General features: G+C 39.2%; 2 protein-coding genes across 2 annotated transcripts; one reads left to right on the forward strand and one right to left on the reverse strand.

Annotated features, from left to right (window-relative positions):
• The first annotated feature begins 1,890 nt into the window (after nt 1-1,890).
• Nucleotides 1,891-2,868, forward strand: OR6Y1 (olfactory receptor family 6 subfamily Y member 1). The gene has a single exon (XM_051858490.3). The coding sequence runs from the start codon at nt 1,891-1,893 to the stop codon at nt 2,866-2,868; it is 978 nt and encodes a 325-aa protein (XP_051714450.1).
• Nucleotides 2,869-15,420: 12,552 nt separating this feature from the next.
• On the reverse strand, nt 15,421-16,452 carry LOC100353612 (olfactory receptor 10R2-like). Its single transcript, XM_002715292.4, has one exon. It carries the CDS (start codon nt 16,450-16,452, stop codon nt 15,421-15,423), a length of 1,032 nt encoding a protein of 343 aa, XP_002715338.4.
• Nucleotides 16,453-17,473: the final 1,021 nt, after the last annotated feature.

The raw sequence follows: 17,473 nt of genomic DNA on the forward strand, positions 1-17,473 counted from the left end.
ATAGCTTTCTCTGTTGTCCTAAATATGATAGCAGAAAAGAAAGCTCACTGAAAAATGGAAAACAACAGTGACTTTGGCTCTAGAAAAGAGGAAATAAGTAGCAGAATATAAAGAAAAATCTAGAAATGGCAAGTTGTCTTTGCTTTTAAGAGAAGGAGACAAAGCTCCCATTCCCTAATTCATTCCACCAACGACCATAATGGCCAGGGATGGGCCAGGCCAAAGCTGGGAACAGGAACCCATTCCAGATCTCCCACATGGGTGACAGGGATGCACGTACTTCAGCCATTACCTGCTGTCTCCCGGGGTGTGCATGAGCAAAAAACTGAAATTGGGAGCTAGAACTTGAATTCGACACTTTGAATTGAGGTGAGAGCATCCCAAACTGAATCTAACCACTAAGTTAAATGCTAATCCTGGTAACTTATTCAATAAGTTTCAGAATGAATCTCAGCCCAACCTAGAAAGAGGCCACACATTTTGCTGAATCACTGGACAGAATGAAGAAAATTTCTGAAGTTATTCTCTAACAGATTAGGATTCTTTGAGCAAATCAAGTCCTATAATCACTTCTTCTTTTCTCATTATCTGTGGTTGCTGTTTTCACCATTTTTTTTGTTTGCTTTGTTTTATTCTGTGTGAAGAGGAGCTGCAGAATGTGTTTTGGGTGAAGGGGTCCTATGAATGCATGGGTAAATAGTGCAGCCTGGAAAGGTGATAGCAAATATGCATAGGCACTGCATTTAAACTGCAAAGCCATTTGATGTTCACAATATGTGAACTCCACCATAGTTCCCCACCTTAGAAGTAAAGTAATATCCTGAAATCTTGTGTAATACGTTCATTTTTCTATAGGATACAAGTGTGGAATTTAAATGTACTTTTTCAAACTCCTAAGCAAGTATTCTATGCACTGGATTGAATTGAGGAAAATATTATCCTTCAAATTATGTACTCATTTTTGTTCTCTGAGAAGCTGGTGAACACTTATATCAAATGTCATCTTGCTAATAATCTTGTGGGTGTGTTCAACTATTCATTCAAACTTTCAATTTGTTTCAGATTAAAATATGATTTAATCCATTTTACATAGGAGTAGAGCCAAACAACCACTATACAAATTATACCTTGAGAATGGGTAAATTTTTTGTTAAGATTTATTTTATTTATTTTAAAGACAAAGTTACAGAGAGAGATAGAGACAGAGAGAGGTCTTCCATCCACTGGTTCACTCCCAGATGACCACAATGGCCAGAGCTCCGCTGATCTGAAGCCAGGAGCCAGGAGCTTCTTCCAGGTCTCCCACACGGGTGCAGGGGCCCAGGAACTTGGGCCATCTTCCACTGCTTTCCCAGGCCATAGCTTAGCATAGAGCTGGATTGGAAGAGGAGAAGCCAGGTCTAGAACTGGTGCCCATATGGGATGCCAGTGCTTCAGGCCAGGGTGTTAACCTGCTGCGCCCAGCATTGACCCCAAGAATGGGTAAATTATATTTAAAGAATGGAGAATGGTGGATTTTATAAATGTAATCAATAGTTATGTTTTGCTTGTAGTGACTGGTATGGAGGTTATATTCATACTCCCAAGAGGTGATAAATTGGCAAAGCACAGAACTGGGAATCAGAGGGTACTAATTTTACTTCTGTATCATCATGGACAAGTTACTCTTCTTGAACTAACATTAAAAATAATAAAAACATAGTCTCAATGAAGTCCATATTCACTCAAAAGCTTTGGTTGTGTAATAATTCAAAGTGAAATAAAGATATAAAGACAGGGGAGAGTTCCTATTGCTAAGAATTTGCTGGTGGCAGGCTGTGTTACATAAATAACCATAGGCTTGTGCTGGGACATGGAAGGAATTGACATTGTCTGTGCCCACAGCCAGGTATGATGACCAAGACTCTGGAAGCAGATAATAGGACAGCAACAACACATTTCATTCTTCTGGGATTTCCAACACGACCAGCCTTCCAGCTTCTTCTCTTTTCTGTTTTCCTGGCAACCTACCTGTTGACACTGCTTGAGAACCTTCTAATCATCATAGTCATTCGAAGTGATGGGCAGCTGCACAAGCCCATGTATTTCTTTCTGAGCCACCTCTCTTTCCTGGAGATGTGGTATGTCACAGTCATCAGCCCCAGGATGCTGGTAGACTTCCTCAGCCACGATAAAAGCATTTCCTTCAATGGCTGCATGACTCAACTTTACTTCTTTGTAACCTTTGTCTGCACTGAGTACATCCTTCTTGCTGTCATGGCCTTTGACCGCTATGTAGCCATTTGTAACCCACTACGTTACCCAGTTATCATGAACAATCACCTTTGTGGTACAATGGCTGGAGGATGCTGGTTCTGTGGACTCGTGACTGCCATGATAAAGATGATTTTCATAGCCCGACTTCACTACTGTGGCACACCCAATATCAATCACTACTTTTGTGACATCTCTCCACTCCTCAACGTCTCCTGTGAGGACTCCTCACAGGCTGAGCTGGTGGACTTCTTCTTGGCCCTCATGGTCATTGCTGTTCCACTTTGTGTAGTGGTCACATCATACATCACCATCCTCACCACCATTCTCAAGATCCCGTCTTCTCAAGGCCGTCAAAAGGCATTCTCCACCTGTGCATCCCACCTGACAGTTGTGAGTCTCTTCTACTCCACAACCCTTTTCACCTATGCCCGCCCCAAGCTCATGTACGCCTACAATTCCAACAAAATGGTATCTGTTCTCTACACCGTCGTTGTACCACTCCTCAACCCCATCATTTACTGTCTGAGGAACCGTGAAGTAAAAGCATCTCTGAAAAAGACTGTACTCTGCCTTGGAATTGGGTCTAGGGGAGATGAGACTGTCAGTAGTTAAAAACCTGTGTCGACCTGTAAGGCCTGAATTGGAAGATGATTACTACACACTTTCTCCCTCAGTCTCAGCTGTAGTTAGGCAATAACACACAGAACTTTAACACTGCTCTCTGAGGGTACACTTACGACTAGAGAATCAGATTTCTGAGAAGTAGTAACCTCTCCTATCAGGACCAGAGGAAAAAAATGTTAAGCATTTTCATAGAAAAATATTTGAAATGAGGAGTAAGGAAAAGAGAAAGGAGGTTCTTTTTTTCACACAACTTACCAAAATAAATTTTGGACAGGATAAGGAGTAAAACCATATTCCTGCTCTCAGATTAGGAAAACGTCTTTGAATATTCCATCCTTGAGAAGTAAAAGAAAATGAAGTAATACGCTCCTAACTTGTTGAGGCTTTTAAAATAATAGAACGTAAATTAGAAAGTAAAGTAGAACATATTTGTAGCCTACATTATAATATCTTTAATATTAGAAGAGGCCAGGAAGGATTATCCCCTGCAGCGGTCAGAGAGGCCATGGCCCTGCCAGATTCTTGGTTTCTGTTTTTCAACCTGCAGAATATTGAGAGAATAATTTTATGTTTTACTGGTACTTTAAAACTGGTACTAGAAAACTAATATGATATACAATGAAACTTAATAGTATTTAAAAATAAATATTTAAAAATAAAACTTGAAGGACATTGAGAAACTCCAAATTTCAATTGTTTATGTAAAGATAGCATCCATAGTGGATAAAAGTTAAAGACATAAATATTTGTATGACTGATACTCAAAAGTCAGCAGTACCATTATCTTTTTAGAAACATCTTATTTACTTTATTTACTTGAAAAGCAAAGAAAAGGAGAAAGAAAGCTAGAGGTCTCCAATCCACTGGATAATTTCCAAGGTGACTACAGTAATCAGGGTTGAACGGCTGAAGCCAGGAGCCAGGAACTCAATATGGTCTCTCCATGCGGTTGGCAGGGATTTAAGTTCTTGAACAATCATCTGCTGCCTACCAGGCTGCACATTAGTAGGAATCTGGATTGGAAGTAGAGGCTAAACTCAATTCCAGGCACTCTAATATAGGATACAGAAGTTCCAAACACCTGCCCCCACATTGTCTTTTTTTTCCATGAGCATTTTGACATCCCCTTATGTTGTACTATCTGTGGTTAAATACATTATTTCAAACCATGAAGTCACCTTGGAAATATTCAATTCCTTTGACCCTGTAATTTCAAATCTAAGACTCTGTATTAGGGAGGTAATTCATGTGGTTGTATACATAAATATTCAAATTAGAACCTTTAATAAAATATAAAAGCATGTAAATATCCCCAGCTAGAGGAATATTCAGCTAAAATGTGATTTAATTACTAAATACAATATTAAGTGGACATTGGGAGCCATGTTTTTAAACAAATAATTTTAAATTATCTTATTTCTCTTATTTTTCCACTTGCTTAGGAACTTATTCAGATATAAGAGTGGTGATGTTTGCCTTCCTAAAAATCCAACAGAATATCTATTATAATCAAGTATTACAATCCATGGCTCTTTATCATTAGTGCTATTTTAGTTATGGGAGCATATTGAATGAAAACAATAACATCAAGTATGTCTATTCTAATGTGCTTAATATTTTATGTGATGTAGTGAATATAAATACACATTCATTATAGAATTTTCAGAAAATATGGGCAAGAATCTGGCAGGGCCACAGCCTCTCTGACCGCTGCAGGGGAAAATCCTTCCTGGCCTCTTCCAGCTTCTCATGTTTGCCAGCAATCCTTTTCCTTCATTGACCTGTAGATGCGTCACACCACTGACACACTTCTCAACCTTGTTCCTTCATTGACCTAATATATATATATATATATATAAATTATATATATAAAATATATATAAACCTATGACATTGCATGCTATAATTTAAATTTCATAAAAATTCAGGTATTTGTATAATATAGTCATTAAATGTAGATAAGTAGATGTGTGTGTATATATGAGAAAATATTCCTAGAAAAGTTGTAAATGACACTTTAAAGTTATTTTCTCCAGAGTTATGACTTGCTTTAAAATTGTCCATATTTTCTGCTACTTCCTCATCTATCAAAATATTAAATTTTCTCTTTCCTTTATTCTCAAACTTTGTATCATTTTGATTTGATATCATTGACAAGGACTGAATTTTCAGTAACATATTCATAGACTGTCTTATCATCTATCCCTTTGCCCAAGACACACACAAAATCTGATTGTATGGGCGAGGGACCAATGAGTAAAAATAAATAAGAAATGGGCAAAATGCAGAAAATATGAAAAGGGAATATTTGAGGATGCTAAAACCAACAACTTCTTACTATAACATAAGTAAATATCAAGAACAGAATAATTGTGTTAAAAGTATGTTTGTAGTTTAGTTCTGTAATTGATGCACAGTTATTCTTAAGTGTTGAAAATTAACTGAAATGTGATCCCTGTTGAACGTGGGAGTGGGAATGGGAGAGGGAAGAGATGTATAATTTGGGACATGCTCAGGCTGACTTGCCCCAAGTGGTGGAGTTGGAAGCATACCAGGGGATTCCAATTCAATCCCATCGAGGTGGCATGTACCAATGCCATCTCACTGTTCCAGGTGATCAGTTTCAGTTCACAGTTGGTCATGGAGGAGGGACTGGGAGTCAAAGGGAGTACATAGACAAGTCTAGTACCTGCTAATGCTAACCGATGGAGTAAATAAAGGGGAGAGTGATCCAACATGGGAAGTGAGATACTCAGCAGACTCATAGAATGGCAGATGTCCTAAATAGCACTCTGGCCTCAGAATCAGCCCTAAAGGCATTCGGAGCTGGCTGAAAAGCTCATGAGAGTATTTCAGGCATGGAAAGCCAAGACACTCTGGCAAAAGATCTCTGCGAGTGAGATCCCAGTGGAAAGAACAGGTCTTCAAAGAAGGAGGTACCTTTCTCTGAAGGGAGGAGGGAACCTCCACTTTGACTATGACCTTGTCTAAACAAGATAAGAGTTGGAGAACTCAGAGGGCTTCCATAGCCTTGGAAACTCATGACTGGAGCATAGGGAGACTACTGATGCCATAGACAGGAGTGTCAATTGGTAAAGTCAACAACAGGAGTCACTGTGCACTTACTCCTCATGTAGGATCTCTATCCTTAATGTGCTGTGCATTGAGATTTAATGCTATAATGAGTACTCAAACAATATATTTCACTTTGTGTTTCTATGGGGGTGCAAACTGTTGAAATCCTTACTTAATGCATACTAAACTGATCCTCTGTAAAAAAAAAAAAAAGAAATTATCAATTCCCAACTTGACTCTCACTGGGATTAAACATGACAATAGGTCTGCTCTGATTTCATCATCATTTAAAAAAAAAATCATCTATTATTTTTCACTTTATGTTTCTGTGTGGGAGCAAACTGTTGAAATCCATACTTGATGTATACTAAGCTGATCTTCTGTATATTAAGATAATTGAAAATGAATCTTGATGTGAATGAAAGGGGAGAGGGAGTGGGAAAGGGGAGGGTTGTGGGTGGGAAGGACGGTATGGGGGGAAGCCATTGTAATCCATAAATCGTACTTTGGAAATTTATATTCATTAAATAAAAGTTTTTTTTTAAAAAAAAGTATGTTTGTAGAAAAGAATTTTCAATACTGGGCTAATATTGTAGTACAACAAGTTATGCCTCCACTTGCAATTCTGACATCCGTTAGGTGGCAAGTCAGAAATTGAGCCTATGTGTGTATGAGAAAGGCCTGAAGACCAGCACCTACCACAGAAGCTCTAGAAGCCCAGCATCTTGCACTTCAAAGTCCTGCTCAGAACCTGATAACTTCCCAAGTGGTCTCAGCCCTTCCCCCAAGGAAAACTCCCAGGGGAATTCTCTCTTCTCAAGACCAAGTGGGCAATAAAACCTTCTCAGATGCCCTAAGGGAAGCCCCCCTACTCTGCCTAGCAAATCTGGGGAGGAATCTGCTAATTTTCACCCAACAAACCTTCCACCAGGACTCTCCATTCTTTGTCCTGAAGGAGAGGGGGAGGTGGGTAAAGAGACCCCCTTAAAAAACCTAGGGAGTCCAAACAGTCCACTCAGCCCTCTGCCTCTCTGCTGAGCCGCCCCGCCTGGCCTGCCCGGGTGTATTCTCTCCCTTCAACCATGTAACCTTGTTCTGCCCGGGGCCGAGTGACTGGGTGCTGGCTCTCTGTCCCTTCCGTTCTGATGGATGCCCTATCCCCAATAAAGCCTCACCACTGATCTCTGTCTCACACCTGATTTCTTTTTTGCCTTTTTTCCGGTGACAACATCCCATTTTGGAATGCTGTTTTGAAGGCTGGCTGCTCTGCATCAGATCCAACTCCCTAACAATGAGCTTGAGAAAGCAGCAGAAGATGGACCAGATCCTTGGGTCCCTGCTACCTACGCAGGAAACCAGCCGGCATTCTAGGCCCTGACTTCAGCCTGGCCCAGTCTGGATGCTTCAGCCTTTTGGGGAGTGAACCATTACACGGAAGATCTCTTTCCCTCTCTTTCTCTCACTCTGCCTTTCAAGTAAATAAATCCTTAAAAATAAAATGTTAGCACCGCCCATGTGGCATAGCAGGGAAAGCTGCCGTCTGTGCTGTTGACATCCAATATAGGCTCTTGTGTCCTGACCATTCCACTTCTGATCCAGCTCCCTGGTCATGTGCCTGAGAAACCAGCGGAGGATGACCCAAGTGTTTGAGCCTCCTGCACCCACAGGGCAGTCCTAGAAGAAGCTTATCTCCCTCGCTCTCTCTGTAAATATGACTTTCAAATAAATCTTTACAAATAAATAAATAATAAAATGTTGATAGCATTAGCAGGCATTTTCTGGAAGCAATGTGAGAGAAGCTGTGGAAAGGGAAAGTAGCTAATTATCATTTACATAGAGGACAATAACTTCTGCTGAGAATATAAGGTTAATTTTTGCAAAACAGAAGAAGAAATTTTAGCAGGACAAGGAAGAGATGAGGGGAGCACTTTGTTCAGGAGTAAACCATATTTGGGATGATCTCTGGGTCTTTGAAATATTACTGTAATTATCTTTTCCTTTTAATTTTCATCATAATGAATTTTTTAATGTAAAAAGAAGAAGGGCTGCCCAAGGAAACATACCTCATTAGCATTAAGACTAACTGTGAACAGCATGATCTTTATAGGTTTCACTAACACAAGGGAGGATTTTAAAAGATGGGGGCAGGACCAGAGCTGTGGAACAATGAGTTAAGCTGCCACCTGTGAGGCCAGCACCTCATATGGGCAGGAGTTTGAGTTTAGGCTGCTCTACTAATCTAGCTCCCTGTTAATGTACCTGGGCAAGCAGTGGAAGATGACCCAAGTACTTGGGCCCTGCCACCCACATAGGAGACTCAGAAGGAGTTCTAGGCTCCTGACTTTGGCCTCGCCTAGCCCCAGTCATTGCTGCTATTTGGGGAATGAGCCAGTGTATGAGTCATTCTCTCTCTCTCCCTCTCTCTCTCTCATTTTCTCTCTGTCCCTCTCTCTCTCTTGTTTTCTCTCTGTCCCGCTCTCTCTCTGTAACTCTGCTTTTCATATAAATAAATCTTTTTAAAAGACATGAGAACCTTGAGAGAAGATGAAACAGTATTATATCTCTATGACAATAGAAAGGAGTTTTCCATGTACCTCAAGATGTTTCTTAATTCCAGTTCATTATATCATATCTCACCCTATACCCTACAGGTTTCTACTTCTCTTACTCTGATTCTTATAAAGTGCCCTAGGTATTCTTGCAGTACTGGGTATTTCTGTGTCATTAGAAAATAATCTGTTATACTTTACTCACAGAACTTATATTCTTTCCAAGAATGTGCTGTCGGGAAGGGATGTTAAGGTAGCATATTTTTGATGATTCCTATGATACAAGGAAACAGAAGTTAAGCATGGAGGTTTCCAACCTGGAACTCCTAGATACTGAATGAAAAGTGACTGTTTCACAAAGTGTTTAAGACAGAGGTGGAAAACACTTGACCATATTACCATCAACTTCATATCCATCCCTTGGCAGGCATCAGTATTTAACCATAGTTCCTTTCATCTGTTTTTTTTAAGATTTATATGAGAATCACAGAGATACAGAGAGAGGAGGGGAGACAGACACACAGAGATATATTTCATCTGCTGGTTTTGTTAGGTTTGGAATAGCTCTGGGTTCTGTCCTTTCGTACCCCCAGAAAGGAAAGATGGATAAAGGAGACAGAGACCAACCTCAACAAATAAACGTTACTTTATTGGAGACAAAGAGGGGTCTCAGTCCATTCTTAGGAGAAATGCATTAGGAACTCAGGTTTTATCCAGTTAAGAAGGGAATTTGCCACTACTGGGGGATGAGGGTAGAAGGCAGCTGAGGAAAAGTGGGAGGCTCATTGAAGCCTCAAGGAACTTCCCCCTTATCTGTTTCACAAGAAGCCCTGTGCAGCTTAACTGCTTTGCCATTTTCATTGCAAGGATACAGGGAGGGTCCCATTGGCTCAAAGATCTGGACAGATGGAGGAAGTGGGGTGGGGAGGGGGGAAAGGAGGAAGAAAGGGAGGAGGAGAGAAATATATCAAGTCTTTTAGATTCACTCCCTAAATGATCACAACATCTGGGACTGGATCAAACTGAAGCCTAGATCCAGACTCCATCCAGCTCTCCCATGCGGGTGGCAGGGGCCCAAGAATTTTGGCTATCTTCCATTTCCTTTTCAGGCACATTGAACTGGCACTCATACGAGATGCTGGCATTGTAAGAGGCAGCTGAACCCACTGCACCAGAACATTGGCCCCAATAAATGTGTTTTCACACAATACAAATACTGTTTACTATTCAAGCCTAGAATAAAATGTAGAATGAAGCAATGAGAGAGATATTTAGTGGAATGAGTAATATAAATAGGATATAAATTGACCTGCATATTCTGAAACTATGAGCCAGAAATCAAAGAAAGAAATTTTTAAAAACAAAGGCTAAATAAGAGACTGTTTAAAAGAATAAAATTAAACTAAACAAAATAAGTTTCATAATTACAGGGTTATGTAATTATAATGATAAACCCTTCATTCTACTACCTGTGAGAGAAGAGCACATGTTTGATAGAGCTGATAGGGAAGAAATGAATATAGTATTCAATAACATCTAATTTAGTTAAATAACAAGGAAAGTGATTATTTTAAGTCCCTTGCAGGAAAAGAGAGAGAAAGTATCTAAAGATTAGTTAAGAGAAAGGAGAGGTTCCAAGATGGTAGAGTAGGGAAGGAGCTTACTGCTCTGGTTTAGGAGAGTATAGCTTAAATAATGTGGAGAGAGTACAGCCTCAGGGAAGAATTAGGGAGAAGACGGCAGAGGAAATTCTACACAATTAGAGGGACATAGTGCTCTTACGTGGAGGGTGAGGACATCTTCCCATGACTCAGGACTCCAGCAGCTGAGAGCTTCCCCACCAGTGTGGGAGAGTTGATGAGACTAGACTGCAGCAGCCCAAGCCACTGACGATAAAGCATGGTAAGAACCTAGAGGGAACCCGACTTGGAGCCATTTTGGACATTTGTAACAGCTGTGTCAGCTTGTGGCCATGCCCAGCAATCCTCCAAGTGGAAACTCTTGACTCAGCATCACCTTAATTCCTAAACCTGGAAGGCAACCCAGAATGCAACAGAGAAAGAGAACTACAGATCAATTTTCTTGGAGAACATAGATGCAAAAATCCTCAACAAAATTCTGGCCAATTGAATCCAAAACACTTCAGAAAGGTCATTCACTGGGACCAAGTGGGATTTATCCCTGGTGTGCAGTGATGTTCAACATTCTCAAATCATGCAATGTGATACATCACATTAACAAATTGAAAAACAAAAACCATATGATTATCTCAGTAGATTCAGAAAAAGCATTTGACAAAATTCAACACCCTTTCATGATGAAAACTCTAAGCAAATTGAGTATAGAAGGAACACTCCTCAACACAATCAAGGTAATTTATGACAAACCCATGGCCAGCATCCTATTGAATGGGGAAAAGTTCAGAGCATTCCCACTTGGATCTGGTACCAGAGAAGGATACCCACTCTCACCATTACTGTTCAATATAGTTCTGGAATTATTAGCCAGAACCATTAGGCAAGAAAAAGAAATCAAAGAGATACAAATTGAGAAGGAGGAAGTCAAACTACCCCTATTCGCAGATGACATGATTTTATATATAGGGGACCCAAAAGACTCCACCAAGAGACTACCGGAACTCATGAAAGATTCTAGTAAAGGGGCTGGCACCATGGCGCAGTAGGTTAATCCTCCATCTGTTGCACTGTCATCCCATATGGGCGCTGGTTCTAGTTCTGGCTGCTCTTCTTCCAATCCAGCTCTCTGCAATAGCCTGGGAGAGCAATAGAAATGGCCCAAGTTCTTGGGTCCCTGCACCCACGTGGCAAACTGTGAAGAAGCACCTGACTCCTGGCTCTGGATTGGTGCAACGCCAGCTGTTGCAGCCATCTGGAAAGTGAACCAATGGAAGAAAGACCTTTCTCTCCGTCTCTCCCTCTCACTGTTTGTAACTCTACTTCTCTAATAAATAAATAAAGTCTTTAAAAAAAGAGTCTAGTAAAGTAGCAGGATATAAAATCAATACACAAAAGTAACAGTCTTTATATACACAGAAAATGCCATGGCTGAGACTGAACTTCTAAGATCAATCCCATTCACAATAGCTATCAAAAAAAAAAAAAAAACTTGAAATAAATTTAACCAAGGATGACAAAGATCTCTATGATGAGAATTATAAAACATTAAAAAAGAAATAGAAGATACAAAAAAGAAAAATCCTCCATGTTCATCAATATCATCAAAATGTCCATTCTTCTGAAATCAGTTTACAGATTCAATGTGATACCAATCAAAATACCAAACACATTCTTCTCAGATCTAGAAAAAATGTGGCTGAAGTTCATATGGAAGCACAGGAGACCTCAGATAGCTAAAGCAATCTTATACAATAAAAACAAAGCTAAAGGCATCAAATACCAGATTTCAAGACATACTACCAGGCAGTTATAATCAAAACAGTCTGGTACTGGTACAAAAAAAGATGGGTAGACCAATGGAATGGAATAGAAATGCCAGAAATCAATCCAAACATCTATAACCAACTTATATTTGACCAAGAAACTAAAACCAATTCCTGGAGCAAGGACAGTCTCTTCAACAAATGGTGCTAGGCAAACTGGATTTCCACATGCAAAAGTATGAAGCAATACCCCTACCTTACATTTTACACAAAAATCTATGCAAAATGGATCAAAGATATAAATCTATGACACAACACCATCAAACTATTAGAGAACATTGGGGAAACCTTATAAGACATTGACATAGGCAAAGAGTTCTTGGAAAAGACCCCAGAGGTATAGGCAGTCAAAGCCAAAATTAATAAATGGGATTACATCAAATTGAGAAGTTTCTGTACTGCAAAAGAAACACTCAGTGAAGTGAAGAGGCAACCAACAGAATGGGAGAAATTATTTGCAAACTACGCAAGTGATAAAGGATTAATACAAGCATATACAAAGAGATCAAGAAACTTCACAACAACAAAACAAACAACCCAGTTAAGAGATGGGAAAAGGACTTAAACATTTTTCAAAAGAGGAAATCCAAGTGGCCAACAGACACATGAAAAAATGTTCAGGATCACTAGCCATCAGGGAAATGCAAATCAAAACCACAATGAGGTTTCACCTCACCCCAGTTAGAATGACTTTCATACAGAAATCAACAAACAACAAAGGCTGATGAGGATGTAGGGGAAAAGGTACCCTAATCCACTGTTGGTAAGATTGTAGACTGGTAAATCCACTATGGATGACAATATGGAGATAGCTCAGAAATCTGAATATAGACCTACCATATGACACAGGCACACCACTCCTGGGAATTACACAACGGAAATGATGTAAGAAAATAAAATAGTTATCTGTACCCCCATGTTTATTGCAGCTCAATTCACAATAATTATGCATGGAACCAACCTAAATGCCTATCAGCCAAAGACTGGATAAAGAAATTATGGGATATTTATACTATGGAATACTACACAGCAGTAAAGAAAAAAATGAAATCTGGTCATTTGCAACAAAATGGATGACTCTGGAAAACATCACACTTAGTGAAATATGCCAGTCCCAAAGGGACAAATACCATAAGTGAGAACAAATAGAGCAACTAAAATGAAATCTGCAGAAGTGAAATTAACAATTTAAAAAACGATGACTTGAGCTGCCCTTGACTGTGGAGGAACAATTTGTTGTTGTTGTTGTTTTGTTTTGGTTGTTTTTTCTCTTCATACTATTTGTTGAGCTCATTACTTAACATACAGTTAATCATTTTTGTACAAAATCAATTGAGGATGGATCTCAGTAAGAAATAAGAGTGGGAATAAGAGAAGGAGGAGGAATTTTCTAACTGTAAAGCTATGTAGTTCTGCATACAATCCTAAGTACTAGCTTCTCAGAGCACAGTTTAAAAACTTGTCATAGGACTGCAAATCTAATTAAGCTGAGTGATAAAAATGTCATCTTAAATGTTAAAGTGATCATATAAACAGGATAAAGTATCAGGTAATTATAATAGATAGAATTTAAAAAGAGAACATTCCAACATGGGAAGCAGTCCACACAGCAGACTCAGAATGACAATTGCTTTAAGTAACACTCTGGCCTCAAAATCAGCCCTTAAGGCTTCCTGGTCTGGCTGAAAAGCCTGTGATAGCATTTCAGGCATGAAAATCCAATACAGTGTGGGAAAAAGTAGTCTACATGGAGGATCTCTGTGAGTGAGATTCCAATGGAAAGAAGTGGCCATCTAAGAAGGATGTACTTTTCTCTAAAGGGAGGAAAGAACTGCCACTTTGCTTATAGCCTTGTCTAAATACTGATGGAATTTGTGAATTCAAAAGGCTTCCATAGCCTAGACAGCTCATGTCAAAAGCCTCGGGTGGTCACTGACATCATGCATAAGAGTATTAATTGTTAAATTAACAATAGGAGTCACTGTGCACTAACTTTACAAGCAGAAGCTCTGTACTCAATGAGTTGTATTAAGAGAGTTAACTGTGATATTTGTTCTCAGTTTTGTGTGAGCATGAGCAAATTGTTGAAATCTTTACTTAGTATAGATTTGGTCTTCTATGTACAAAGAAAATGTATCTTAATGGAGAAAGGGGCTGGGAAAGGGAGAGGGAGGAGGAAGCAGAATGCGCATGTGGGTGGGAGGGTGGTATGGTTGGAAGAATAACTTTTATAGAAGTTGTACATATGAAATTTGTATTCCTTTAAAAATTAATTAATTAATTAAGAAAAACAAATAAAAAACCCTATAAACAGGGAGAAAAAGATAAACAGGATTTTTCAGTCTTTGAATTCTGATATATCATGAAGTTCAAGAGTCTTCAGTTAGGTTAAAGGTGTTTGAATGGAGACATACGTTATCCATTTTCAGATATTTGGATTGCTTAGTTCAGGTTAAATATTACATATAATATGTATATAAAGAAATACATATGATACATATTACATATTAATAATACATGTAAATATTACATATGATACATATGTAAATAAAATAAGCAGCAATAGGGAGGAGATATGAAGATAAAAGTGAAATTTCATAACTCTTCGAGAAAGGTAACTAATATGAATATTTAATCAAGGGTGGAATCCTGTAAGTTAGAGTCTTTCAACGACAGCAATGGGAATGACTGCCTATGATCCTTTTCAATACAGATATCAATGATTATATGAATAGTTTTCTACTACACTGAGTCCTTTATTTCTGATGATAACTTTTTGAGAGCATTTCAAAATATTCCTAAACAGTGGAGAAGTTGTGATAGTTGAGCCTTCTGTAGTAAATTGGCATCCACTATGTTTTACTTATCATTCACTGAGATTATTCTTTCAGTATTCCTAGAAATACCTGCATAAGTTTGAAAAAGTATTTGAGGGGCCGGCGCCACAGCTCAGTAGGCTAATCCTCCGCCTTGCGGCTCCAGCACACCAGGTTCTAGTCCCGGTCAGGGTACTGGATTCTGTCCCAGTTGCCCCTCTTCCAGGCCCCTCTGCTGTGGCCAGGGAGTGCAGAGGAGGATGACCCAAGTCCTTGGGTCCTGCACCCCATGGGAGATCAGGATAAGCTTGCCTTTGGATAGGCGCGGTGCGCCAGCCACAACACGCTGGCCGCGGCGGCCATTGGAGGGTGAACCAACGGCAAAGGAAGACCTTTCTCTCTGTCTCTCTCTCTCACTGTCCACTCTGTCTGTCAAAGAAAGAAAGAAAGAAAGAAAGAAAGAAAGAAAGAAAAAAAGTATTTGAGGCATGGACACGTCAAATCTGAGGTTTCAGCTAGCAAAACAAATAAAAATTATACGATGGCAAATTTATACTCTGAGCCTTGTAAAGTAAATGAAATACATGTGTATCACCAACATTATTCTTAGAAAGGATGTTTCCATAGGTATGAAATATTCTCACCATAGAGCTTTAGGATAAAATCTCCTTCTGCCAATCAGTTTTCGAATGGCCATCTGAACATCCTTGTTTCTGAGGCTATATACCATGGGGTTCAACAACGGAGTCACAATTGTGTAGGTAACTGTCACTAGCCTATCCTTGCCAGAAGAATGCCTGGCGGATGGTCGCAGATAAACAAAGGAGGCACAGCCATAGTGAACAATTACCACAGTGAGATGGGAGGCACAAGTAGAGAATGCTTTTCTCTTGCCTTCAACTGATGGAATCCTCAGGATGGTGTGAACAATGAAGCCATAAGAGATGCAAATGAACGTCAGAGGGACCATAAGAGCTAGAACTCCGCCAATAAAAATGATTAGTTCATTGATGTAGGTATCAGTACAGGCAAGCTGGATAACTGGTGAGATGTCACAGAAGTAGTGATTGATCTTGTTTGGGCCACAGAAAGGAAGTTCAAAGACTAATAACGAGCCTAACAGTGATAACAAAAAGCCAGTCACAGCACACATTGCTGCCAGTTGCCCACATACCTGCCAGCTCATAAGTATGGGATAGCGAAGTGGATGACAGATGGCAGCATAGCGATCAAAACCCATCACCCCCAGGAGCATACAGTTAGTGATAGCAAAACCAAGGAAGAAGAACATCTGAATGGCACAGCTGGTAAATGATATTGTTCTAAGCAGAGACAACAGATTGATGAGCATTTTGGGCAGGATGACAAAGGTGTAGCATGTCTCAGAGATGGAGAGGATTCCTAGAAAGAAGTACATAGGTATGTGAAGGCTATGATCCAGCCGGATGACAGTGACGATGGTGATGTTTCCACTCAAGATAATCAGATATAGGCACAGGAAAACAACAAAGAGAATGAACTGGATGTTTCCAAGACTGGAGAATCCCAGCAACAGGAACTCAGTGACAGAGGAGAAATTAGCATGGTTGACTTGGTTCCAGAAATTAACCTGCAGAAAACAGAACAATAAATCAGAAATGGGAGAAGTACCTATACTAGTAGCAAATGACATATTGATCATACCAATTCATAGTATTATTTTGAAATAATAACTCAGATCACATCTGTTTCCAGTGGCATTTCTGTATTTCTAATTCTGTTTAAGTGTTAGTTTCACGATGATTGCTTCAAATATCAATTAGGAAAAGAATGTCTGAAAATTTTCTTTTAACAATCCTAGATAGCCTGGTATTATCTGTTTAATCCTCCATGTTCCAGTTCATTAATAAAGATGCTATTTTTTTGCAAATTACTGAACAAACATCTACACCCACTCCTATTTGTGTATATTTTTAGTGACAGCAATATTGTGTTGACTTAGCTTATCCTTTCATCTAATAACACAACCTGTTTGACCTGCTTGGTGGAGGGGAGTTGAGGTGACTTAGTACATCTAAAACCTGTCCTTATATTTAAAACAAAGAAACAAGCAAACAAGCAAAAACCCACAATCGTTGGTTGGATTGGTCATATACTGTTTATTGTTCTGTCTATGAAGATGGACCTGAAAAATAATTTTTGCTGGGATTATAGTTTTAACCATCAAGAAGAAATAATTTAAAGCCATCATACCTCTCCTCAATATAAGTAAATCACTCCTTCCCATCACGTTTCATTGAATTTTGAACAAAACTCACCATCGTGTTGGCCACACTTGACCTTGAAACATTTCAGCTCTGTCAATTTCTCTTTGCTAATGGGTCAGAAAATCCTTTCAACTAATATAAAATTTTAATGTAATAAACTAACAAAATCCATAGAAATCGTTGGATTTGAAGAAAACAAAACTACAAATCAAAAATTCCTTACATGATATAACTGAATTCAGGAGACCAACTGACACCTTACTCTGCATCGTGAAATAATGCTCTTTCACCCACTATCATCTTTAATTGTTTTCAACTTGGGTTTCCTCACCTTTAAAGGTAGGATTAAAGCAGAAGTATCAGTTTCACTTTTCTGTTCAAGTCAATCATAGTCACCAGTGTTTTAGAAGCAGTATGGGCCGGTGCCGTGGCTCACTTGGTTAATCC

Source organism: Oryctolagus cuniculus, chromosome 7 (assembly GCF_051225735.1).
Source record: "Oryctolagus cuniculus isolate XC-2025 breed Fujian yellow rabbit chromosome 7, ASM5122573v1, whole genome shotgun sequence".
Classification (NCBI taxonomy): domain Eukaryota; kingdom Metazoa; phylum Chordata; class Mammalia; order Lagomorpha; family Leporidae; genus Oryctolagus; species Oryctolagus cuniculus.